General features: G+C 43.7%; 1 protein-coding gene across 2 annotated transcripts in view; it reads right to left on the bottom strand.

Annotated features, from left to right (window-relative positions):
- Nucleotides 1–27465, bottom strand: part of Depdc1b (DEP domain containing 1B) — a 66393-nt gene that overhangs the window by 29507 nt on the left and 9421 nt on the right. For both annotated transcript variants that reach the window (XM_055601932.1, XM_055601933.1), the window contains exon 3: nt 804–939. In XM_055601932.1, the coding sequence (XP_055457907.1) occupies nt 804–939 (136 nt within the window). The remainder of the gene's footprint in view (nt 1–803; nt 940–27465) is intronic.

Raw genomic sequence — 27465 nt, 5'->3', positions numbered from 1 at the left:
CACTCTGCTGCTGTTAGAGACCAGAGAGGCCATATTTGTTCCTGTGTTGTGTTGGGTATTGGGGTCATACGACAGCCTACTTTCTCACTTTCACCTAATATAATAATTGAGACACAGTTTAGGAGAAGACAAGGAAGAAAAGTAAACTCTAGGACAAGAAAGGTTAGAAGGGAGGGAATCTAACAGAAATCTGCTCTGATTGGACATATGAAAAAAACTACCACGTGTTCCATCAAAATGTCAGTAGGCAAGAGTGAAAACAATATGAGCCAATCTTCCTGTTAGATGACCTCTCACCCATTGACAGATGTGATGTGGTGTCCTTTCACAGTACTCCCCAAACACTGCTCATTAAGCATCACTAGAAAGAACTGGCTCAGGCCTTAGCTCACTAGATAATTCCCCCTGAACTGAGCCCATCATCACTTTTTAAAAATCATGACTAATGCTTTCATTAATTTATTTACTGACAGTTTCATACATGTACACAATACATTCTGGTCACATTTCATTCGCCGTCTTGTATCTCCTTTGCATTCCTTCCAGACCTTTCTACCTCAAAGCCCCCATCTCACTTTCATCTCTTTTTATTTACTTTTGTTGTTGTTGTTTTGTTTTGTTTTTGCTGTATGACTCACTGGCTTCATCCAGGGCCAACTGTGTGGGCATGGGTATGAAGCTATTCACTGAGGTGACTAACTCACCAATGGCAACACCAGAGATACAATGACTTCCTCTTTCCCAGGAGCTGGGGGAATGTGGAGCCAAAATCCAGCCCAGCAGCATTTATCCAAAGCACTTACCATCACGATTGGCCTCACTGGGATGTTCTCTTGTGAAGTGCCTGGTGGGGGATCATTCCATTCTGGAAACTTAATAACATCTCTGTGATACAGGGGCTTCTTCGGGTATGGCTTCAGGGGTGAGGAAGGAGGAAATCTAAAGCCAAGAAGAAATGTTCTATTATTGCAGACAGTAGGAGACAGAGGTTTTACAGCACTCAGATAAATGATGGGCTCATTCTTCATCAAATTACTGCACATGAATCATGAAGAGCTGTACTCAACAATAATGACTTTTAAGATAGTCATTCATTATGCTCACCAAATAATATTAGTAGAGAAAAAGCTATAAAATATACATAACATTTTTAATAATAAAGCTGGCTTCCTATTTGATTTATTTTCCATTTTCTTTTCCTTTGTCTTGAAGATGCGGCCTCACTGTGGGACCCAGGCTCGGACTCCTGGCCCCAGCAACCTTTCTGCCTATGCTTCCAGCAGCACTAACAGATGTGTGTCACCTCGCCTAGTTCTAATGATGCCCTTAGTAGAATGGAGGCCCTGTGTTTCGCCCTGCTCCTGTGGCACAGAACGCTGACAGAGCCCTTGCTGAGACAGTACACTGACCTGGCAGTCACTTACTCCTCTTCCTTTGCAGGGCAGGCATTCCACCAGGGAGCTCTGCCCTCAAGCCCCAGGGTTCACTTTTATAAATACTTCTCAGAAAGACTAATTCTCCTTCCCTTGAATAGCCAACACGTCACACGGAGATTGAACTACCAACCAAGAAATCCATCTTCAGGGAGCTAGAAAACCGTCTAGAATCATTATTCTGCCTTTCAACACACTGTCCCTCTTCCTGAATCTCCGGCTTATCAGAGCCGTTCCACCTTGAACCTAAAAATTCTCCTGAAGATGGATTTCACCATAATAATAAAGAACTAATGCTAAATATGTGGGTTTTTTTCCTTATAAGATGTTCCTCTATAAATTTCCTACAGTGAAATCCATCAATAGGATAGATGTGTGGCTCAGGGGGCAGAGCTCTTGCCTCACATGTGGGAGGGTCAAACCCAGTACTGCAATAAAAGGGGGGAGGGACTTGCAAAAGCAATGCAAGAAATTGGTAAGGTACTGGCTTTTGTTTTAAAATGTGGGCACAACTAAAGGCTTAGAAACTTCCTATAGGAGTCAGAGAGATGGCGCAGCAGTTAAGAGGGTATCTCTTGTAGAAGACCCAAGTTCGGTTCCCTGCATCAATGTCAGGTAGCTTACAATCATCCACTCTTCCCAACTTATCTTTTTTTTTTTTTAATAGCCCATGAAGTCCAATTTGTATTCTCCATATACTCATGAATATGAGGCCATCCTCTAGAGCATGCTCACTAACAGGGGACCATGCCCTTAAAGAAAAGTGGTTCTTCCTCCCCACAAGACACTGACTGTGGGTAGCTCCACAGGTCAGAGTGCACAAGCCCCATCCCTCTCCATGCTGGACCTTGGATGGCTTGATCCTGTGCACACAGCCACAGCTGCGGTAAGAGTGTCGGAGTCCAGTCTTGTCCAGAAGTCATTGCTGGGCCCGGGTCCTCGCCAGTCTCTGCCTTAACCATCTTTCTATTCCTGTCTTTTGCAATGTTCCCTGAGCTTTACAGGCAAAGGGTGTGATACAGATGTCCCATTTGTGGCCAAACATTCCATGCACACTTACTCTCTGCATTTGGTCAAGTTGTGAGTTTCTGAGCTGTGAATACCTCATTCTTATGGCAAATGCAGAATCAAAGAGTTTTTAAAGTGCAGACAGTTTTCAAAGAAAGTTTATATCAAGGTGAATCAGGAGACACAGCAATAACACTAAAGGAAACCACTTCAAGAACAGTCACAGGAGACTTGAAAAGAGCTGAGCAGTGGAGAAAAGCCGAACTCTGTGTTCTCTGAAAAGAACAGTTAATAACTGCACTGTATTTCAAAAGTCAGTATGAATCCAAAGAAGAAAAGGTCTGGAAATCATCAAATTAAGTTAAATAAACTGATAGTTTCAGATTATTAAGGTGGGTGGCAAAAGCCCAAATATAAAATGAACATTTTAAGCCAGTCAAAGATAACTCTGAAATTAAGGCTATCTCATCGCAGTCAATGTAATTCTTCTCTGATCTCTATTCCTCTTCCCACCTCCTCTCTCCTCTTTCTTCCTCTCCTGTCCTCCTTTCTCCTTCTCTTCTTCTTTTAGGCAGGCTCTTACCATGTAGCCCAGGCTAGCCATGAACTCAAGATCCTCCTTTTTCAGCCTTCCATCTGCTAAAATGGCAGAGCCCCCACACTTAGGTCCAATCTGATTTCTTAAAAGCAACAATCACAACAAAGGACTTCTTCCAAACCAAGGTTAGTACTTAGGCATGCACCCTCCCAGTCTTGCCTATGAATATAATCCCACTTCACAGACCCACCCACTTCACAGATAAATAGGAATAAGTAAGCCCCGACCAGCACTCGCTCACCCTCAGTTCCACTCTCAATTATGGTATGAAAACTGGGGAGTTGAGTTCCAGACTTGGCTCTCTCACGAACTACCTATACATCCTTTGGCAGGTGAAAGCCTCTCTAAATAGTAACTCATTGATCTGCTGGGTGATTTATGCTCTTCCCCTCTGCTTATTCTGATGTCTGTCCCAAAATCTGGGCACAGAGGTCTTTTGTGAGACTGATACTCCAAACAAGGACCATGTATGGAGATAACCTAAAACCCCTGCACAGATGTAGCCCATTGCAGCTCAGTGTCCAAGACAGTTCCCCAGTAATAGGAACAGGGACCATCTATGATATGAAGTCAGAGTCATGGGCTGGCTCTATGCTCACCTCTAGCTGAGGGGGGAGCAGCCTTACCAGGCCACAGAGGAAGACAATGCAGCCAGTCCTGATGAGACCTGATTGACTAGGGTCAGATTGAAGGAGAGGAGGACCTCCCCTATCGTTGGACTAGGGGAGGAACATAGGAGAATAAGGTGAGAGGGTGGGATTGGGAGGAGATGAGGGAGAGTGCTATTGCTGGGATACAAAGTGAATAAACTGTAATTAATAAAAATAAAAGAAAAAAAGAAAAAGAAAAAAAAACTATGGCCTTGTGTCATCACACTCAGAAAGAACTATCTTCCAAAAAGCAAAGCAGAACTTGTTACATGCAGAATGGTGACTGAGGATATCCTTACCAGTCTCTTCCCATCCCACCAGGAACTCTTCCTCACTCTCAGGTAGGCACCATTGCCTGAGGAAAGCTTGCTCAGGGTTCCCTCTAGTGGTGACTGCAGTGGGGGGGGGGGCATGATTTCCCGGAGACTGGAAGCTGCCAGTTTAATCCTAACTTTTGACTCTTGTCATCTAGGGCTAGACGCTAGACACCTGCTTCAGATTTCATCTGGATGAGTCAGGGATAACAGTTCCCAAATAGAAAAGCAACCAAGTATCTCAGACCATGAAACGTCTCTAAGAAAGACTCATGCACTCTTCAATGGGTGTGCTGGCACATGCCTCTGCTCACACACAGCCCTGAGGAATCTGAGGCCAGCCTAGCTGACATGAGTGCCTGTCTCAAAAAATTAAAAAAAAAAAAAGAAAAAGAAAGAAATCGTAAGTGGACAGTAGCTCATGCAGAGCTACTTACAGCTTGTGCAGAGAGTAAGTGTGACTGTCCTCTCTCCTCCCTGCCCCAAGGCAAAAGAGGGGTACAAAGACCCTAAGAGCCAGAGGTCAGGAATTCCCAGCAGCGTGTGCCTGTGTGCACCCTGCCAAGATAAGCCAGTGCAGATAGGGGAGGGGGTTACAGGTCCCAGGTCCTCGCTGAAAGCTATTGGCAGCGGAGGGTAAGAGAGTCTGTTTTGTCAGGGGTGTTGCCTCTCCTCTCATAGGCTGGTCCTGTAACCATGTGCACACCTGAAGCACCAACTGGACTCTGTAGGTTATGTGTGTGTGTGTGTGTGTGTGTGTGTGTGTGTGTGTGTGTGTGTGTATGTATGTGTGTGTATGTATGTCTGTATTTTAGGAAAGAAGATACAGGTTTTGGAATGCACAGATAAAGTGGTTTCATGAGAAAAGTTAGAGGTTGGAAGGGAAATAAGATAAACAACTATATGCATTTATGAAATTCTTAAAGAGATAAGTAAAATTCAACTTAAAATGTAAATAAAAGCAATTTTTGAAGAGAAAAAAAAAATCGCAGGTCCTTTATAAAATGTTACTGAAAGACATTAAAGAAACAGTAAACTGATAGATACTCCACAAATAAGACTCAGTGCAATAAAATGTCATTTTCCCCATAAAGCCTGAAAGTTAGGATGAAATTCCAGTGATAGTATAAAAAATCTTCTCCTGAAACCAATGAGAGGGCTCTACAATGTACATGAAAAGAACCAAAAATAACCAAGACATTCTCATAGCAGAAAAACAGCGGTGAGGCTTCCCTCCCAGGTTTCAGGGCGAGTAAAGAAAACATGGCGTCCTCAGTGGTCCCTCCTGGCATGACTGCCGTGAAGGCCGGACAGCCCCTGTGCACAGTAAAACAGCAGCAGCCTTGGCCTGCACCCACTGCTGGCAGCATCCCTCATGTGCCTACTGTAGCAACCAAGTATTTCTCCAAGACGCTGGCATGAGGGAGGCATGGGGCCGGGCAAAGTGAGTCCAAACTACACACTCAAGTTTGAAAGCGTGGCTAGTGACAGAATGCACAACTCGGGGAAGCACGGCCTGCTCAGTAAATACAACAGGGCCAATGCAGTCCACGTAGGACAGGTGACATTGCAACCCTGCAGCAGTCTGTCACACGGCCGAAGGAGTCCCCTCCCCGAAACTTGTTGCAAGGTGACCAGCCCCCGCTGTGTCAAGAGGCACGGCGCACCATCCTCCCTCTTGAGTCTGCATGAGCTCCTCTCGCTGCTGTAATAGACAGAAAATGGCACACACGTCAGCCCTTCCTCTGTTCTTGGCTTCAGAGACTATCACTTCTTTTTGGCAAAATTCTCTCCTAGTCACCAGCCATCATATAAAATGTGTGACTATCTGGAGATCCTCGTGTTGGTGGATGTCCAAGTGGTAGAAAGAGCCCCTAGAGATGAGATACCTAAGGGAAAGAACTTGAAGGAGGAAGCACCAGAACTCCAGACCTATGAATAAAGAGACCCCCGTGGAGAGAGGCTCTCCGTCCGTGGCAGCCATGCTGATGACTTCCTAGGCCCTTTCAAATTCCCAAACACACAGTGCATCTAAAAATTTTAAACATTGTTTAAAGTCATTAAATTGGCCTGGTTTCACTACACAACAGATAACTGAACAGAGATGTGGGCATCTCTATTGTTGCGATTCTTGTTGTTTAGTAGATACAGAAAAACTATACAAAAGCATGACTGGGTGACTCAAAATCCAAGCAATTTCTCATCCCCAACCCCTCTCAGTTGAGGTTTACAAGGTAAAACAACATATGCAAAATTCAAATGAAGAAATTTTTAGTAAAGTATGATTTCAGCAGGCCAAGAGGATGTAATTGTAAGGCGTTTCCTATGCCTTCAGTAAGATGTAAGGCAATGCTGCAGAGACATCATGACTCAGAATAAATTTTATAAGGGAAAACTTTTCTCTGCTTTACTTGCCTGTTCGGTTTTCCCACTTAAAACAGAATATGCCTATGACCAGGTATGTGGGAGCCACCCCACCACCAACAAGATAGTCTCCAGGGGACATGGGCACAGGTGTAGAATTCAATTCGTTTTGTTTCTGACACTCCTACCGAGAGACGTCACCCTATCCCGTAGCTTTGAGAGCTCAGTCCAACAAGACTACCCTCAACTTCCGATGACAACTGAAAGCTCCTAGATTATGAACTGAATTGTGATTAGCTGGCTAGAGTTAGGGTCTCCACAAAACCCTCACCATACCCCCACAGGATCCATGATTTATTAGAACAGCTCACATGACTCAGGGGAACAGGGTACATACATTTACCAGTTTATGCTAGAGGACATATAAGTCAGAAAAAACAGCCAGATTAAAGGGATGGTTGGAGATGGTATGAAAGCTCATGGGATAGAAGCCCTTTGGCCACGACCCTTCTGCACCTCCAGATACTGCAAGTTTGGCAACCTGGAAACTTAAACCTTGTTGCTCAAGAACCTTCCCATAAACTCTCGTACATCTGTCTCGTTATCCAATCACTGGGTCTTTCTAAAGAAGGATCCTCTCCGGAAGGTGCCCAGCAGTAAAAAAAAAAAACCTCAATAACATAAACCCAGCATTTATCAAAGCAGATTGTTATACAGAACAAGGTACCCTGCTGCTCATGGAGTCCAGAGCTCTCAGGAGATCTAGGGTGGAGACTGAGGGTTTATTTAATACTGCATTGTAAGTTTCTAAGAATCGCAAGGCTACTATGCCACAGAGGACTTTCAAATAGCCCAGGACAGAGAAGAAGCTGACTCAAAGAGATGTGAGAGTGTGACTTCATCTAATGGAGCAAGCCACGACAGGATCCCTGAGAAAGCTCAAGGTTCTTAAGTCAGTAATAGTAGCAGAATCACTACCCGTGTTGTACAGTTCACATGAAAACTGAAAATCAAATCCACTTCAACTTTGCAAAATGAAGTGAGCAGTCAAGACTTGAACCGCCAGGGCATTGGACGTATCTAAGAAGGACATTCCACTGCAGTCATGGGCTATTTCTTATAAAAAGTGTGACTCAGAATGCTGAGTGAAGAATCAAGGGGAGAACCATGAGCCAAACAGAACTCTAGGAAGCAGCAGAAATGGCAGACGTATGTCCAATTGCCTTTCAAAAGTGCTATGGACCAGTCTTCCGTCAGTAGATAATGGGATGAAACTCAGTTGTCTTATTGGACAGGGTTAGTGCAGTTGCAAAAGAAGAGAAGTTGTAGCTAGAGGCAAACTGTGACAAATTACATTTTCCAAGGATGGCCACAACATATTTCCCATCTCATATGCTCTTCCCATCATATTCCATATGCTCGTCTCATCGCATATGTTCATCCCATTCCATCCCATATGCTCTTCCTACCCAAATGTGACTGACAGTTTCCCATCGGCAGATTTCTCTACCCGACACCCAGTGTGAGGGAGCTGTGCAATTGCTCTGACAAGCAGAATACAGAAGTGAAGCTCGGCCAGTTCTGGGCACAGACCTTGGCTGCCTGCCAGCTTTCTCTCCTTGCTTGTTGAAAATACTTGCATTTGGGATGCTCATGCTTGGAACACAAGTCTCTTCTAAGCCACCTACCATGGAAATGTGGAGACTACCCTAACCCCATCATGCTGCATGAAGCCATATCACAGGCAGATGCCCAAGAGAATGAGACCTCATGTGAAGAAAAAGGAACAAGCTAACATACAACAAAGGTGTCATGGTTGTGAGAAGAGGACGCCATCTTACTGATCCACTGTTGGTAGGTAGAAACCTCCTAACTGAGCTCTTTCTAAGTTCTTGACCAAACAAAAGTGGGGGGGGGGGCAGGGGGCAGAGACTAGACAGAGAGACAGAGGAAGCATAATCTGGGCATAGTGGTACATCTACTTCCCCAGCCCTGAGGAAGCTACAGCGGGAGAACTGAGAGTTCAAGGGCAGACTGGACTACAACCATGAATTCTAGTATGAGCCTCTAAAGCCTTTTTCAAAAATAACATAGCTTAAAATTTAAAAGCTAAGATAATTACTTTAAACCATTAAAGCTGGGTAATGCTGTTTCTCAGCCACAGAAAATCAGAACATCGCTTTAATTCACACCATGAGTTACAACAATGGTTCGTCTCTGTCTCCTGTTATGATCACTTATTTTAATAACAAAAACTTACTATTTTCTAAAAAAAAAAAAAAAAAAATTATCATAGAGGCTGGGGAAACGGTTCAGTGCGTAAAAGCTCTAGCCATGCAAGCTTGAGAACCTGAGCTCAAATCCCCAGAACCTATGCAAAAAGTCGGACATGATTGTGTTTGCCTGTAGTCCTAGAATTGGAAGGCAGAGAAAGGAACATGCCTCGTCAAAACACGATCCAGTTCAATGGGAAGACACCACATTTAACACCAACGCGTGCATGCACACACACACATGCACACATGAACAAATGTCACAGCAAAGATATGACATTTAAGATAAAATATAAGAAAATAACTCTCAGACTCTGGGTAATGAAAACTTTTAAAACTATTTCTGGCACCGTTTACAGAACACAGCATGTACAGGACAAAGGACAACCATGGGAGTTGGTGCCTTTCTTCCACCTTTTGGGTTCTAGGGACTAAACTCAGGTAGCCATGCTTGACAGCAATACCTTTACACAGTGAGTTCCAGGCCAGCCAGAGCTACAATATGAGACCCTGTCTCCAAATAAATAAATGAATAAAATTAGTAAGTTCTCTGCTCGTCAAGACGCCATAAAAACAAAAGGCCTAGAGCAGTGTAGAAGCTGAGTAACAAGGAGGGCTCAAGGGAGGATGCTTGAACCCTACTAAGAAGGGGAAATAAGATAGACATTGGAAGTGGAAGGGGAGAGAAAAGGAACTGTGTGGGAGCAGGAGTGGAGAGGAGAAGGGGGGAATCAGTTGTAGGAAGAGCAGGGATGGGGCGGGAAGGCTGGGAGAGAGAAGGGAAGTTGGTGTTCGGGCATCTCTGGGACAAGCTGGAGATGTGGGATGGGAGAGGTTCCTGGGAAGATATGGGGGTGACACTAGCTGAGACTCCTAGCAGCGGGGAATAGTGAGACTGAAGTGGCCACATCCTGTAGCCAGGCAGGACTTCCAGTAGAGGAAAGGACACACCAACTCACCCATAAAACCCTCAACACAAAATCTGTCCTGCTCATAAGATGTACAGGGATAAAAGATGGAGCAGAGAGTGAGGGAAGGGCCAACCAATGACTGGCCCAACCTGAAACCCACCCCATGGGAGAGAGCCAACCCCTGATACTATTAATCATATTCTGCTGTGCTTGCAGACAGGAGCCCAGCATAACTGTCTTCTGAGAGGCTTCATCCAGCAGCTGATGGGAACAGATGCAGAGACCTGCAGCACAAACAACAGGAGAAACTCAGGGAGTCTTGTGGAAGAGTTAGGGAGTTGGAGGAGTCAAGGCCACCACAAGAAGACCTACATAGCCAACTAACCTGGGCCCATGGGGGCTCACAGACACTGAACCACCAACCAAAGAACATGCATGGACTGGTCGTAGGCCTCCTACACACATGAAGCTGATGGGCTGCTTGGTCCTCAAGTGGGTCCCCTAACAACTGGAGCAGGAGCTGTCTCTGGCTTGGACTCTGTTGCCTCCCTCTAGATCCCATTTCTCTAGCAGGGCTGCCTTGTCCTGCCTCAGCGGAAGAGGAGAGCTCTAAGTTCTGATGCAATTTGGTAGGCCAGGGAGAAGTGGAGGTTATGGGGAAGTGGGTGGGAGGGTGAAACTGGGAGAAGAGAAGGGAGAAGGCTTTCGATTGGGATGTAAAATGAACAAATAAATTAATTAGTGAAAAGAAAAAGATGCCATAAAAAAAAAAACAAAGAAGGCCAGAAGGCTTACAGCAGTATTTCTCAAACTGAGGGTCATGACCCCTTGGTAGAAGGGAGTTTATAGATCAGATATCCTGCATATCAGATATCTACAGGATATAAAATGAACTAATTAATTAATTAATTAATGAAAAAGATGCCATAAAAACAAGGCCTAGGACATTATTTCTCAACCTGGGGGTCGTGACCCTTTTGGGGGATCACATATCAAATATCCTGCATATCAGATATTTACATTACAATTTAAAATGGTAGCAAAATTACAGTTATGAAGTAGCAATGTAAATAATTTTATATTGGGGGTCACCACAAAATAAGGAACTGTATTAAAGTGTCGCAGCATTAGGAAGGTTGAGAACCATTGGCCTGGAGGTTTTGTGGGAGAGCATTTATTTATCTATAACGTGCAAGGTCCTGTGTCTGCCAATAAAAAATAACCAGATGAGAAAGACAAGAAAAGAGCAGAGCCCGGGCAAGGCAGGGCAGGGCAGAGCATGGCAGGGCAGGGCATAGCATGGCAGGGCAGGGCATAGCATGGCAGGGCAGGGCAGGACAGGCGGGGCAGGGCATGGCATTAAGAAACAAAACTGAAGACTGAAGGAGTACCTTGGTGGGAGGCTGCTTCCGAGCCTTCACAAGGCCACTCCCCAGCAGTGCAAAGAGGCGGAGCAAGCAACCTCTGTAATCCATATATCTGATGAAAGATTAATTTATAGAATACAAATCTTGTTTTGACTACGAAGAATCTATTAAAAGAAAAAGTTCTACAGAAGGGTAAAAATGTGAAGCAAACTCTAGATGTGGATTTAGGGACAATTGGCACATATAAATGGTACTCAGCCTCGGTAGTTCCAAATAACATCATAGTGAGCCAGCGCTCCATAACAGCAGGTGAGGAGATGTGTAAATGGGTCCTTGTCAGACAGTTTGCACTAGTAGAACGAAAATTAGCATATGTACCCTGACAAAAGATTCGTTACTGCCAGCAAGTTGAGTATGGCCAAATGCTCTCAATGCAATGCACTCCTAGATAATGCTGGATATCCTAAAATAACACTGGCATGTACGGAGCAAAGTGTCCATGGCAGATCGTGACAGCCTTGTTGTTGGGGTAAAACAGTGGAAGCAACCGAAATCCCTACTGACAGAACAGACTGGGCGACGTTGGGATGACTGTACAAACAGCCATGAGAATTCAACCAACTATAATTACGCACATGGGTATGAAAAAAATCTTTTTTTAAAAAAACTACAAGAAACAAGAGAATATGTAAGAGAGGACACACTTTGGTAGGCTTTATATAAAAGTCAAGGGCAGAGAAAATATTTCAGAAACAAAAGTAATCATTTACTTAGGGGCTTAGGAGAAGGCTCAGAGGTTAAAGGCACTGGCTGCTCTTGCAGAGGACCCAGGTTCAATTCCCAGCATCCACAACTCCAGTTCCAGGGGATCCAGTGCTCTCCTCCAGCCTATGCAGGCACAAGACACGCACATGATACACACATACCTGTAGGCAAAACATTCCTACACATAAAATAAGTGTTTAAAAAAATAGTAATGGATTGCTTAAAGATGATATGCATAAGTGATTCAAGAAAAAAATAATAAGCCAGAAGCAATAGAATAATTAATACCTGAGTCCAAACCCTGCTGGCCTCTGGGGAGGTGATGAAAACTGTGGGAAAAGAGGAACCATTTTCCTGTCAATACACACACCGTTCAAACACAGTCCATCAGTTCCTGCCTGAGCCTTCCTTCCCGCACCAACAGAGAACATCCGAAGGAGCATGGCTCCCTCTGCTGGCCAACATTTGCAACTGCTTGTTTACAATTTGTAAATCATAACTTTCAGAACTGTGAGGTCCCATTGAGGACATATTGAATTCCACATGTGTGTACTGGAGACACTGAGATCAGGGGACTGGTCAGCCTCCCTGACCGGAAACGCAGCAACCCTGGTCTCTTAGTGTGCCCCTCAATACCAAATAATGGCTGGAAAAGCCTTTAAAACAGTGCACACATACTACTACCCTACGGTGCATTTATTTGAAAAAAATAATTTTGTAATAAAAAAATTAGATACTATAGAGCATCTAAGTCATGAGGAAAACACACTTTCTAAATCTTTGAAGGCTAACGAGATGATTAAGTAACCAGCAGTTGCTGTTCTTCTAGAATACCATAGTTCAGCTCCCAGCAGCTACGCTGATCAGCTCACAGCCACCAGTTTCAAGAGACCCTACCCCATCTTTTGGCCTCTGCATCCCCCACACAGACACTGACACAGACATCCATACAGATACGCACACATATACACCACATATATAAAAAATCTTCAATAAATCTTTGTAGACTTGACTGGTGTGTAACATTTCTCACAGTATCTCAAGCTCTCTTCCCTGGAATGTGCTAAAATTCTTCCTTGGTTATCAGCAGAAATTTGCAGTAGCAGCAGCCAACCTGTCTCTGCCTCAGTAAACTAAGGCTTTTAAACTAACAAACTCAGCAACAGCAAAACCCTGCCAGATACCAATTATCATGAGCTCTCGTCTCTCCAAGGCTGCTGTTCCCCAGAAATCCACGAGCTAGACAAATCTTTAACAGTCCTAACCTGTGCTCTATAAAGCCCCTCATCACACTTATTGGTATGGTATATAATATATGTGTGTGTGTACATACATGTATATATGGTATAATAACACCTAAATATTAAAATTTTGCTAATAATTATATTTCACAAAATTGCTTGAAGATGTGGCCGGAACATGAATAGCATCAAAAACATGAACAACTTAAAATCTTAATGAAACGTGTTCACCATCAATAACTTAAACCTGCAAAACGCTGCAGAGCGATAGACATCAAACAGAAAGATTTGTGCTCTGTTTATGACTCAGAAGACTTGATTTTGTTAAGAAGTTAAATTCCAAACTGATCTGCTGATTCCATTCCAGGAGGAGCTGTTGCAGGGATAAACACTTTGAATCAAATGTGGAAAGGCAAAGGACCTAGAATAAGCAACAATTTGGAAGGGGGGAAATCAAAAACAAGAAAAATTACAGGAAGCTGATCTCCAGGACTGTCACAAAACACAGAGATCAGGCCAGTACTTCGGGGCAGACACACAGATGGGGCCTACAGCAGTGGCTGGGAATTGAGGGATCACTGGCTTCCCTTAAGAAGAATATGAATGCATCAAAGTTAATGGGTGGGGCCTGGAGAGGTGGCAGAGGTTAAGGGCACTTAAGGGCACTGGCTCCTCGTCCAGAGGTCCTGAGTTCAATTCCCAGAATCTATATGGTGGCTCACAACTGTCTACGATGAGACCTGAGACCCTCTTCTGGTGTGCAGACATATGCAGGGAGAACAGGGAGACTGTTTTTCTCAACACATACTAGGTTTCCTCTTGGGTTATGGAGACACCCAGATGAAAAGAAAGGTCCCCCACACCCTTATCTCCCATCACTCCCTGTGTAATGACACCCCATTTATTTATTGCCTTCCTCGTGGGCAACACCTGCTGCTCACCCAACTGAGTGGCACCTTGAAAACAAATCTCTCTGAGGGACTCAGGCAGAGCTGACCTTTCTGCAGCCCTGAACCCATGTCCTGCCAGAGGCTCCAGGACAAGAGATCAGGCTTGTGGTGGTTTGGATGAAAACGGCCCCCGTAGGCTCATAGAGAGTGGCACTATTAGGAAGTGTGACCTTGCTGGAAGAAGCTTGTCACCGGGGGTCAGCTCTGAGGTCTCAGATGCTCAATCCAGGCCCAATGTCTCACTCTCTTTCTGCTGCCTGCTGATCTGGCTGTGGAACTCTCAGCTACATCTCCAGCACCATGTCTGCCTGTGTGCCGCCATGCTTCCCACCCTGATAATAATGGACTCAACCTCTGAGTTGTAAGCCAGCGCTAACAAATTAAATGCTTCCTTACAAGAGCTGCTGTGGTCATGGTGTCTCTTCATGGCAGTAGAAACCCTAAAAAAGACAGAGGTTCGTGAGCTTGTTTTCCTAACTTGCTTGCAGAAAGGGATACCCAGTTCCTGTGCTGAGCATCATCGTGGTTAAAGTAGATATGGCAAATGCTTGAGAAAGGATAACAGAAAACAGAGCAAAGCAGCATATGTAGGAATCTAATTAACAGACACACACACACCTCTAAACACAAAATCCTAACCAATCAGAACCAGGCCAGGAAGATGGCTCAGCAATTAAAAGCACTTAACTCCAGGCCGGATGACCCGAGACTGACCCAAGGCCCCACAGGATAAAAGGATGGAATCGCCCTCCTAAAATGACCTCCATACCTGCACTGTGGTACACTCGGACATTGCGTAAGTAATGAAACTAAAGCTTAAAAAACAGCTCAAAACTTACGCTTACACTTTTTTTCAAATTTTACGCATACACAATAGTTCCCCTCATATCAGAGCCTAAGTTTCAGTAAAGCAATTGGTAAGAGGCTGACATAAGTGGCTTAAATATGTCCTGTCGCCTGTGTTTCCGAGGCTCACATGACACACCTGTGGGCGTCTTCCATTCCTAGTTTACAAGTGTGCCACCTAAACATATTTAGAATGTCTTTTCCACCTCTCAGCAATTGCAATACAGCTCATCCTACGGGCTACATCTAAAGGCAGATTCCCACAGTTCTCAGGGAGCCATAGTTTAGCGTGAATAGAGAAGGACTAACTAGCACCCACATGCCTTTGTTTCCTTCTGTGTCAATAACATCTCCAGTGTTCTCCTGGGCAATCTTCCTCTCAGGTCAAAAGAGCTCTCTCTAAAAGGGGCAGGGAAGGAGAAGTCAGAATTCCAGCTCCTTTCTCTACTGATGCTGGTGGATAAAAACAGGCAATGAGAATCCATAGAGAAACATAGCTAAGGATCAGAGAAAATAGCAGTTTCAAGGACACGCAATTTCAGGGGTAGTGGTCAAGTGACTAAAACGTAAATACAGAGGGGATGGATAAAGAAACCTGGCAGAGAGTGTGAAACACAAACATGTCAGGGTCAGGACAGAAGAGCAACTCACAGGTTTGAAATTAGCATGAATTAATCACCAACACACCTTAGAAGGGATGTTACAAAACTGTGTCAGCAATCAGGATTCACCTGGCTTGAATCAGAACGGCACATTTCAACATCCTGTTGGCATGGCTACCAACAGCCAGGCAGCTTCCACATCAGAAGATGGCAATGGTGGCTTCTAACCTCTGAGTCAGACAGATTTAACAGCTCCGTGTATAACTCTCAGCCCAGGGTTCAACTGGCCAAGCTCCTGTCCTCGACAGATTTCCCCCTATGCCTCCAGGCTTACAGGGAACTCTAAGCATCCCTCCCGCCTCTGAGTGTTGCCCAATGGTATGAGTCATTGCTTTGCTTTCTTTCAGACAGTCCACACATGATTTCCTAGGCCTGAAAAGCTGGCCCAGCTTTACGTTCTATGCAGCCATCACTTGGTCGATGAGTAGGTTCTTGCAGCTATAAACAACAGAAACCAGTCCTGGCAAAGTTACCTAGAAAGGACTCTGAAAATATCTGTTAGGTCACAGAATCAACAGGGAGCTAGAGAAGAGGACGAAAAGAGATGAAGCAGAAACAAAGGCAGAAGGGCAGGCGGCACACACACAGAACCACTGGTGAGACCATGCCCTAGGAATAGGCTGGTCCCAAAGCCAGCACCGGCACTGTATCTCCCTGTGCTTCCGCCACCGTTCCTACAGGCTACTACTCCTGTCGTGAGACGCTCCAAGCAGTCCTTTCCCTTTGCATGAAGATTCAGTCCTGGGCGGGGACAGCTAAACAGCCAGGAGCAGGCCATGTGCTAGGAGGGAGAGAGAGCGTGGGTTCCATCACTCAGGCTTTCACTTTCATGGCTCTCCTTCCCACCAAGAATGACCCATACAGGAAGGTTTAGGGTGATTGGCCAAACAACACAACAAAGTTTAAAATCCCTTATAAATATGAGCATATGTATGTATAAATTTTTACCAGTATTCCAGAACTCCAACCTAGCTGCTCATTACTGACCCTTGTGAGACACACAGAGGAGAGGTAGAGAGACCCTGAGATGTTCACCCACTTCTCAGGGCTCCATACTTGAGACGCTAACTAGGAACAAAGGTATCACAAATACCTAGGAAATACTGAAGATGTTTATAAAGAGCTAAAAGCTAGTCTGGATTGTCAACTGGCTTTAAAAAGACTAAGATTAGAGTCTAAGGCTCGATAAGGAAATGTTAAAATACTGATAAAAATTCTAAATAGGATGGCTCGTCGGGTAAAGGCCTCCAATCCTGACTACCTGAGTTCAAGACGAGGTACCCACATGGTGGGAGGAGAGAAATCACTCCTACAAGCTGTCCTCTGACCTCCACACACACAGAGATATGTATACATGCATACATGCACTCACGCATGCTTGAACGGACACGCGCACGCGCGCGCACACACGCACACACGCACACACGCACACACACACACACACGCACGCACGCACTCACACGCAAGCAATTTCTTTTAAAGATTCTAAATGAAAAACTAGATTTCCTGAATGATACAAAGGACAGAATGTCAGATCTTAGAGAGGCTAGCCTGTGAGGAAGGGAAAATGGAAGCCCTTCCATCCACACTGGCAGTGTCACCCAGACAGTACCCAGCCCTTCTCTGCTTTACAGTCGATGCCATAACTGTTACTAACCTGGGCCCATCCCTCCTCAAAGCTCTTTCTTGCCTTGGCTGCTTTTTTGTAAGTCAAAGTCTACTCTAAGGGATGCAAAGATGGGTTTAGAGCACTTGTTTCTCCTGCGGAGGACCCAGATTCCTCCACGTTGGCTCACAACCATCTGTCACTCCAGTTCCAGGGGACCTGACACCCGGGTGCACAAATATATACATACTCGCTGGCAAAACACTCATACAAAAAATAAAATGAATCTTTAAAAAAAGTCTATTCCATAGCTATAAATTTAATAAATTCCACCAAATTTATCCCTTTGACTTCCTCAGACCAGCCTTGTCTGTCTCCTCCTACTTGTCACATTAGAACTTAACAGACTAGTGTGTTTCTGACTGGCAGCCTTTTCCTTACCGTCTTCCCTCCCATCCCTTACCATCCAGATCCTACCCCACCCATAAGGCCCCTACTGAAGTGATCTTCCTTCTCCTCTCTCTATTACGAGTCCCAAAGCACCGCTCTACACTGACAGGGTCACAGACACAGTTCCTGCCTAAGCCAGGCAGAAACTATAATCATAAGGGAAATGATAGAGTAGGCCCACCAGAGCGGGCTCTCATGTGCTCACATGGCTCTCATGTGTGTGCCATCAGAGCCTTTTACGTTCCTAACTGTCCTGTCTTAATCTAGGGCTCACACTACATTGCCCAGGCAGGATCCAAGTGATCCACCTGCTTTTCAAGTAGCTGGAGCTACAAGCACCCTACAAGCTCTGGCTGGTAGCAGCATCATTTTTTAAGACACGGATACAATTAGTAATGTAGGTGATGCTGGGGAACTGAAACTGCTTGACTTAAAGAGAGAGAGAGAGAGAGAGAGATGAAGAAGGCTCTTCATTGTATGTATCTTTTGTACTCTGTAAAATCTGAACAACATGTAAGCATTACCCTACAAAAATAGAAAACATGAAAAGTGGTAAGACGTATAAAACAGTAACTAAAATTACCATGTAGATCAAGCAAAATAGATGAGTCATGCCGTGGACTGCCAGTATAGCAATTCTCATTATTATTATTATTATTATTATTATTATTATTATTATTATTATTATTATTATTAGCAGCTATGGATTCCTGTAGGTAATTGACTAAATATGCTGTTTCGTCTATTTATCTCCTTCATTTCAGAGTCCGAAAGAGAAGGAATCATGTTACAGTTTCTGCCATGGGATGGGAAGCAGGACACTCAATCTTTAGAATAATGAAAAAGGTCCTTCAAGGAGGCCTGGCAGCACATACCTGCAGCCCCAGCACTCAGAGGCGGGAGGACTCTGACCTCATGCCCAGCATCATGCTATGTGTAGCAAGTTTAAGACCAGCCAGGGCTATATGGCATAACACAGTATCAAAGAGCCTTAAAGTTGTTGTTGACTATGGCTGCCATTATGGAAGTTGCTATGAACATTTCTCAAAAACCTAAAAATATGATAACTATATGACCCAGCTATACCGCCGCAGGCACCTACATACCCAGAGGACTCTGTATGCTGCCACAAGAGATTTGCACATCCACACTGATTGCTGCAGTATCCACAAGAGCAAGGAAATGGGAGCCAGCCTATATGTCCATCAGCAGAGGAATGAATCATCAGACTCTGGTTCCTATACACAATGTAATTTATTCAGCCATATAGGAAAATGAAACCTGCAATAAAATGAACGGATCCAGAAAGTATTATATTAAATGAGGCGACCTGGGTTTAGAAATACAAAAATCAATCCCAGGTTCTCTCTTAGAGGTGGAACCTAATTTCTGTATGTATGTAAATAAGCAGTGTGAGAGTAGGTAGAGACTATGAAATTAGATAGCTGACCATAAAAAGGAAACGGGATATTGAAGAAGGGGGCAGGTAGGCAAAAGGGCTCATGTGACATGAAAGTGGAAGAAAGGCTTGTGGGAGAGGAGAGGATACAAAGGAAAAAGGAAATGGGAGAGAAGGGGTGGGAGGGATAGAAAAACTGTTCAAGAATTGTCATAACGAAATCTAATGCTTTATATGTTAATAAAAATCAGTTTATGTGTTTGGTTTTTTACTACGGCTTTGTAATATAATTTGAGATCAGATATGTTAACACCTCTAGCATTCTTTTTGCTGACTGACCCTGGCTACCCAAGCTCTTTTGTCTCCACATCAACTTTAAGATTGTTTTTCTCTTTCTCTGAAAAATGGCACAGAGATTTTAATTAGGGTTGTGCTCATTCGTTAAGTGCTTTTGGTCATTTTCACAGCATTAACTCTACCAACTGATGGCCGTGGGGGTGGGGGTGGGGTCTTTCTGCCGTCTAGTGCCTTCTTTGAGCATTAAAGAGAAAAATTTCTCTTTGCCATGAACAGATGTGGATGCAATGACTCATGGGTACTCAAGAGAATAATTAATGGCTGAGTTTTCAGTCCTCAATAGACTAAGTCTAAGGCTTTTAAGGGGACACAAGGAAAGAGGAAGCAGGAAGAATGCAGAAACCTGGAGATAAGAAAGGTCGTGAAATGTTATCACGGTCACTGCAATCATGATGGCGCAGCAGCTGCAGCTACCTACACTGAGATCTGTACAAGACTGGGCCTGGCAACCGTCAATCGTGGACCAGGGAGGAGTTTGTGGGGCCCTCCCATCCCCTGCCGAGTTTTTGGTTATGGATGGATTCTAGAGGAAGAGCAGACACAGCTTCACTCTATAACCACTCTATAACCAAGTAGGGACCAGTGGTAGTGTCACACCCATGGCCACACAGAGGGTTCTGGTTATATTCAATGGGTCACACAAAAATGATGATGATGATGATGATGGTGATGATGATGATGATGATGAAGAAGAGACATGAATACAAGAAAGGGGCTTATAGGAAGGAAGGGGGTTGACAGGGATGGAAAAAAGATAAGAGAGGGACATTAGAGAAATAATAAACTACATGCATAGTTGAAATAGTTAGAAAACTAATTAGGAAAACAGTAACTTTTCTGAAGATCTAGTATAAATCTAGTATAGATATACAGCTTGGTGCAGAGCACACAGCATGAAGACTTAGGTCCAAGCCCCAGCATTACCAAAAACGTTAGAGAAAGACAGGAAGGAGAGGAAGGAATGAAAAATCTCACTAACCTGTGATTCTGTAGCTGCAAAAACTAATAACTACGAAAGCAAGAACATGTCCAGCCTATCACTGGGTTAGAGAGAGGATGGACAATGGCAATATAGTCTAGGGGTCTTGATCAGGTTCATTTATTCTGCCAGCTAAAGGAAAAATTTTGAGCACAGCAGCTAGTGGTAGGGAAATCTTAAACACTACCAACAGGAGCACAGAGTCGGCAGTGGAAGAAAGGTGTTTATTGGGGGTGGAAACATTCACATGCAACAGAAACCCAGAGAAAAAGACCCTCTGCTTGCAGAGAAGGAGGTCAGGAAGCCAAAAACTCCAGTCTCCTCCTGAGGGTGGGTTTTTTTAAGTCTCTGAAGAGTTTTCCTCCCCAGATTTAGGGCTGGTCCTTTTAGGAGAGACGGGATGGTTGATTGGCCCACAAGTATTATGAAATATGACCTGACCCAGCTTTGAGTTTGTCGCGTCAGTCCAGCAGCAGCAGGCCTGCCATACTTCTGTCTCGAGTCAGGAGGATGAGGAAGAAGCCTGCAATCGGTGTTACCCAGCCATGGCCCCCTCCCCATGTGTCTGCCTACCAGGGAGGCTGTCTAACTTCTAAACCCTCAGTGGTCCAGCTGGATAGGAGGAGTCGCTTGTAGCGATCGATAGCACAAGAGAGTGACTATGGGTAACACAATCAATGGATATTTCTACATTGGTAGGGAGGATTTGTAATGTCTCTGACAAGACAGTGCCTGAGGTGACACAAGTGCCAGTGGATGGGATCTGGTCACAAGCATAGTGCATTATTGCTGTACTGAAATGCCACACCACACCATCAAACACGCAATTAGGGGGTCAACTTCAGACAAAAATACATCTAAACCAAAAACATCAACAGATGCAAATTAATCTGGTGAATTGACTTGTTCTTTTTTTTTTTTTTTAATTTTTAAATTACTATTGCCCAAACTAAAAGCAGATCATATGTTGCAATAAAGAAACCTCGAGCAAAAGATTATTTTGGGTGTTTGTACCAATTTCAGAAAGAAAGGAAGGAAGGAGGGAGGGAGGGAGGGAGGGAGGAAGGAAGGAAGGAAGGAAGGAAGGAAGGAAGGAAGGAAGGAAGAGAGGGGGGAGGAAAAGAGAGAAAGAGAGAGAAAGAGAAAGAAAGAAGGAAAGAAGGAAAGAAAGAAAGAAAGAAAGAAAGAAAGAAAGAAAGAAAGAAAGAAAGAAAGAAAGAGAAAGGAATACCTTCCACTCTCTATGCCCCCAAATTCAACTGACCAACTAGATCTTGGATATTTCCCTCTATTCAATTAAGATATGAAAAGAGGTCTCTGAACCTCCAGTTCCCACATTTTGTTGGTCTTAGCACCATGGGCATTTGCTCAAGGTGCCTGAAAAGTTGATCTTCATGGACTTTATGAAATGAGTAGTGAAAGAAATATAAAATCACAAATATACCTATTATAAACAAAAAGGCATCCACTAGAGGGAGTTAATAGTCCACCCATTTGAAGGTGTGGTAACTAAAGCCGGTCCTTTACAAGAGAGTGATGCAAGAGTGTTTCATAGGGTCACAAAAAATTTCTAAGAGGTCACACATCTTAAAACATCTTCTTGAGTTTCTGGCACCAGAGATTCAAATAAGACTTTTCAAATCTACACTTACTAGCTGACAGGAAAGTTGACTGGGGGGTTTGGGGGGGGGTAATATAATCCTATCAATCTTAACACACAATCACATTGTGTAACCTCCACCCCAAGAAACAACAGTTTTGTGGCTTCTCCAAACTTTCTTTCTCTCACTGTGTGGTAGAACACTCTTCGCCAACTGGATGGTGTTCCAATTTGTGAATTGTGGTTGTTAATCCAACCATGGGCCACTGAAGTCGTTCCCAGTTGCTGGCAATTATTAATAGAGCCAGTGCAAACATTTCTTAAGTTTTCCATTCCTACGCTTAGATTTCATTGCTCTAGGGGAAATATCCCATAGGCATGCTGACTGAGATCGACTACATTTATTAGCTCTATATGGAGCTGTCACTGCCAACCTAGGCTTCCTGCCAATGGTAAAGGAGGTTTCAACCTCTTCATCTCAGCAGCACCTGACATGTTGGAACTTTTCTTTTAGCCATTGCAACAGCTAGCAACATCCTCTTGTGGCTTTCCCTTGCATCTCCGTGAGCTTTGCTACGTTAAAGGCCGTTATGCTCGTCTGCTCTCTGTATATTTTAAAAGCATCTGTTCAGACCTCTTGCTCCTTCTTTGAACTGTTGCTCTATTGCTGCTGAGTTCAAAAGCTCTTCACATGTTCTTGGTACTGGTCCACTGTCACAGACATGGTTTGCAGATACTTCTGCCTGCTATTTGTCTTCTTGCCCTCTTTTCTGTTAGTTCCTTGTTTTGTTTTGTTTTTAATGCGTACAAGTGGTTTCCATTGCGTGTGTGCATGGGAACCGCGTGTGTGCCTGGAGGTCAGAAGAGGACCTCAGATCTCTGGAACTGGAGTTTCACTTCTAAGCTGCCATGTGGGAACTAGGGAAGGAACCTGAGTCCTCTGCAATACAAACAGGTGCTCTTAGCCACTGAGCCAACTCAGCCTTCTCTCCACGCTCTTAGTGGTGTCTCTTAGCAACGTTTTTTTCCATTTAAATATTTTTCTGATTTGTCATCTCTTTTTTTTTAAACAGCACTTATTTTATTTTATTATTTTATTTATTTTTTAATATACAATTTTTTTATTTTTTTTTATTAATTACACCTTATTCACTTTGTATCCCCCCATAAGCTCCTACCTCCTCCCCTCCCAATCTCACCCTCCCTCCTCCTTCTCCACCCATGCCCCTCCCCAAGTCCACTGAAAGGGGAGGTCCTCCTCTCCTTCCTTCTGATCTTAGTCTATCACATCTCATCGGGAGTGGCTGCATTGTCTTCTTCTGTGGCCTGGTAAGGCTGCTCCCCCCTCAGGGGGAGGTGATCAAAGAGCAGGCCAATCAGATTATGTCAGAGGCAGTCCCTCTTCCCATTACTATGGAACCCACTTGGACACTAAACTGCCATGGGCTACATCTGTGCAGGGGTTCTAGGTTATCTCCATGCATGGTACTTGGTTGGAGTATGAGTCTCTGGGAAGACCCCTGTGTTCAAATTTTCTGGTTCTGTTGCTCTCCTTGTGGAGTTCCAGTCCTCTCCAGATCTTACTATTTCCCACTTCTTACATAAGATTCCATGCACACTGCCCAACAGTTGGCCATAAATCTCAGTGTCTGCTTTGATAGTCTGCAGGGCAGAGCCTTTCAGAGGCCCTCTGTGGCAGGTTCCTAGCTTGTTTCCTGTTTTCTTCTTCTGATGTCCTTCCTCTTTGCCTTTCCGGATGGGGACTGAACATTTTAGTCAGGGTCCTCTCTCTTGATTAGTTTCTTTAGATGTACATACAGATTTTAGTAGGTTTATCCTATATTATATGTCTATATGAGTGAGTATATACCATGTGTGTCTTTCTGCTTCTGGGACAGCTCACTCAGGATGCTCCTTTCCAGGTCCCACCATTTACCTGCAAATTTCATGATTTCCTTATTTTTCATTGCTGAGTAATATTCCATTGTGTAGATGTACCACAATTTCTGCATCCATTCTTCAGCTGAGGGGCATCTGGGCTACTTCCAGCTTCTGGCTATTACAAATAAAGCTACTACAAACATGGTTGAGCAAATGTCCTTATTGTGTACTTGAGCCTCTTTGGGATATATGCCTAGCAGTGGTATGGCTGGATTTTGAGGAAGCACTATTCCTAGTTGTCTGAGAAAGCACCAGATTGATTTCCAGAGTGTTTGTACAAGTTTACATTCCCACCAGCAGTGGAGGAGGTACCCCTTTCTCCACAGCCTCTCCGGCATGTGTTGTCACTTGAGTTTTTCATCTTGGCCATTCTGATGGGTGTAAGCTGAAATATCAGGATCGTTTTGATTTGCGTTTCCCTAATGGCTAATGACGTTGAGCATTTCTTTAAATGCTTCTCTGCCATTCGATATTCCTCTACAGAGAATTCTCTGTTTAGCTCTGTTCCCCATTTTTTAATTGGATTACTTGGTTTGCTGCTTTTCAGCTTCTTTAGTTCTTTATATATACTGGATATTAGCCCTCTGTCAGATAAAGGGTTAACTCAAAAAAATCAGTAGCCCTCCTGTATACAAAAGACAAAAGGGCTGAGAAAGAAATTAAGGAAACAATACCCTTCACAATAGCCACAAATGACATAAAGTACCTTGGTATAACCCTAACCAAGCAAGTCAAAGACTTGTATGAAAAAAATTTCAAGTCTCTGAAGAAAGAATTAGAAGAAGATATCAGAAAATGGAAAGATCTCCCATGCTCATGGCTTGGCAGGATTAACATAGTCAAAATGGCCATCTTACCAAAAGCAATCTACAGATTCAATGCAATTCCCATCAAATTACCAACACAATTCTTTACAGACCTGGAAAGATGAATTCTCAACTTCATATGGAATAACAAGAAACCCAGAATTGCTAAAACAATCCTTTACAATAAAAGATCTTCTGGAGGTATCTCCATACCCGATCTTAAGCTGTACTATAGAGCAACAGTAATAAAAACTGCATGGTACTGGCATAGAAACAGAAGGGTGGATCAATGGAACCAAACAGAAGACCCAGAAATAAACCCACACACTTATGGACACCTGATCTTTGACAAAGATGCCAAAACCATACAATGGAAAAAAGATAGCATCTTCAACAAATGGTGCTGGTCTAACTGGATGTCTACATGTAGAAAGATGCAAATAGATCCATACTTATCACCCTGCACAAAACTGAAGTCCAAGTGGATCAAAGACCTCAACATAAAACCAGACACATTAAATCAGTTAGAAGAAAAATACCCTAGAACTCATTGGTACAGGAGACAACTTCCTGAACTGAACACCAACAGCACAGGCCCTAAGACAACAATCAATAAATGGGACCTCATGAAACTGAAAAGCTTCTGTAAAGCAAAGGACACCATCATCAAAACAAAACGACTGCCTACAGATTGGGAAAGAATCTTCACCAACCCTTTGTCATCTCTTCTTTTGTGACAGGTGCTTTTGGTATCCCACCTTAATAACTCTTTGCCTAACTTCAAGGTTTAACAATCTGGTCTTATACTTAAATCAATGGTTAGCTTTTGTATAGTTTGTGAGTCTAGGCTGAGCCTCACTGTGAATTATTTTCCCATATAGGCAGTTGGATATCCAGTTGTTGGGAAATCACTTGATATGTGTAGCTCAGCTGTGGAGTACATTCCTAACACGCACAAAGCTTTGGGTTCAATGCCCAGCACTGATAAAACTGTTTGCTGACAAGACTAATCATTTTCTACCAACTGACTGTATTTGTATACATTTGTTTGTCTGTATTTGTTCTGAGCTCTGCTGTGCCCCACTGTTTTATGTGTCTGTGCCTTTTCCACTTTAACATCACCCTCATTCAAAATGCTTCAGACCTGAAGCATTCACAATCTTCTAGAGAACAGGATATTTATGTAGATTTTCTCTGATAAAGCATCCCATATGGGGGGGAAAAAGGATCTGAAATATAAAACTTGTTTTCATTTTGAGCCTGGGTCTTGATATGCTGCTGGTCTACATATGAACTGAAATTGACTGTGGCAGCATGCACAAAGCCTGTACAGATTGAAGCCTGATGGTTCCAACACTGAGAAGGGAAGTAGACATGGGTTTTCGCCCCTAATCCAGAAGCTGTCTACAATTGATACTCATTAGCAAAGCAAAAATGAGTTTTCTCCAATGGGGTCTCATGGGATATTTTAACCACACTTCAGGGCAGGTGCCACACACAGGGGTAGCTGGCCAACACAAAATTAACTCAACAGTATTTTTTGTAGACTTGTCACATTCTGCTTTGTTGGGGGGTTTTGCTTGTTTCGTTTGTCTAATTTATCTTTTAGTTACTCATTTTGATTTCTGTTGTGGTGTGTTAAATTGAAGCTTGGAGTCCTTCTACCCACCAGTAAAGGGAGCAAGTCAAGGGTCAGCCAGACTCCAGCACAATCATGCTCTGCTCTACAAGCAGCTAAGTACTTCTCCCATTAGAAAGTACAAAATGGGGGCTTCTTTCCCCTCCATGTTACAAGATGATTCGACACATATATGAAATGTCTCTATTTAGAACACATAGGTTCCAGACATATAGTTCTGGGCTTGATCTCCATCACTACAGAAACAACAAAACAAACAAACAAAAAGACAAAAAGAGAACTGAGGGTTTGCATTCATGTAACTTTCTCTAACAGCACAGACTCGGGATCCCACTTTGCTGCATTTAGAAGAACATTTAGGTTGAATGCTGCCCATACCTCCTTCATTTGAGAACAGTTTCTTAAGGCATCTGTCAGTTACTGAGGCATCGCAAGATCTATTTGGTTTATTGTAACGGAAGTTTCCGTTTCTTTAAAAACGCAGTTATGTTATGTAAATAGGATTTCTTTTAATCCCAAGTGTGGGATTTTAGTTTGCCCACAGCTGATAACTGCCTCCTGCGGAGAATGGTCTTTGCCTGCTGGTAAGAGCCTGCCCTGTGGAACACAGACAGGGGCGTGGTCTAGGACTCTGAGGGATATAAATAAGAGAGCCCAGAAAAAGGGTGTGGCATGGGGCAATGTGGCAGTGAGACAGACGGTGTGGTGGCTCGGAGGAGACTGCTTGCTGTGTTTGCTGTTGACAGAGATTGGTATAGCTCCAAAAAGAACGTGGAGGAGACTGCTTGCTGTGTTTGCTTAAGGGGTCTGCAACCCTCTCTCCACTAACCTTCTCTCTCCTACCTAGGGTTGGGGGGTTGAAGGGGAGAAGGTTTAAGGAACCCCAAATAAAAAAGTTTAAAAACGAGCGCAACAGGCTACAAATGTGCTGGCCACACCAAACATTCCTTAGGAATCTCTGTGTTTATTCACCACCAGTTTATCTGCTAATCTATGTCAACCTCATCTTGTGGAAATTGACACAGCCTAGCATAGAGTCGACTCTCTCTAAAAAAAGAGAGAGAATAAATCATATAATAGATGGATAATATCACTACATTTTCAGGAGTTGAGTTAAATGACAAATTATACACTGATTTTGCAAGACCCAGACGTACTCTGGAATGTTTGTTTCTTTCTATCCAACAAGAACTCCTCCTTGTCCTTTCCAGCACTTTCTCGACTACTCAAGAAGGACTCCTTCCATAAATCTGGATCTTTTGAAGTATGTCCTCAATTCCACCAGCACCGACTCTCTGTCCACTTC

Source organism: Psammomys obesus, unplaced genomic scaffold (genome assembly GCF_907164565.1).
Source record: "Psammomys obesus unplaced genomic scaffold, mPsaObe1.curated_primary_1811, whole genome shotgun sequence".
Lineage (NCBI taxonomy): Eukaryota > Metazoa > Chordata > Mammalia > Rodentia > Muridae > Psammomys > Psammomys obesus.
The sequence above is the reverse complement of the archived record's forward strand: the minus strand, read 5'-3'. Positions and strand labels throughout refer to the sequence as shown.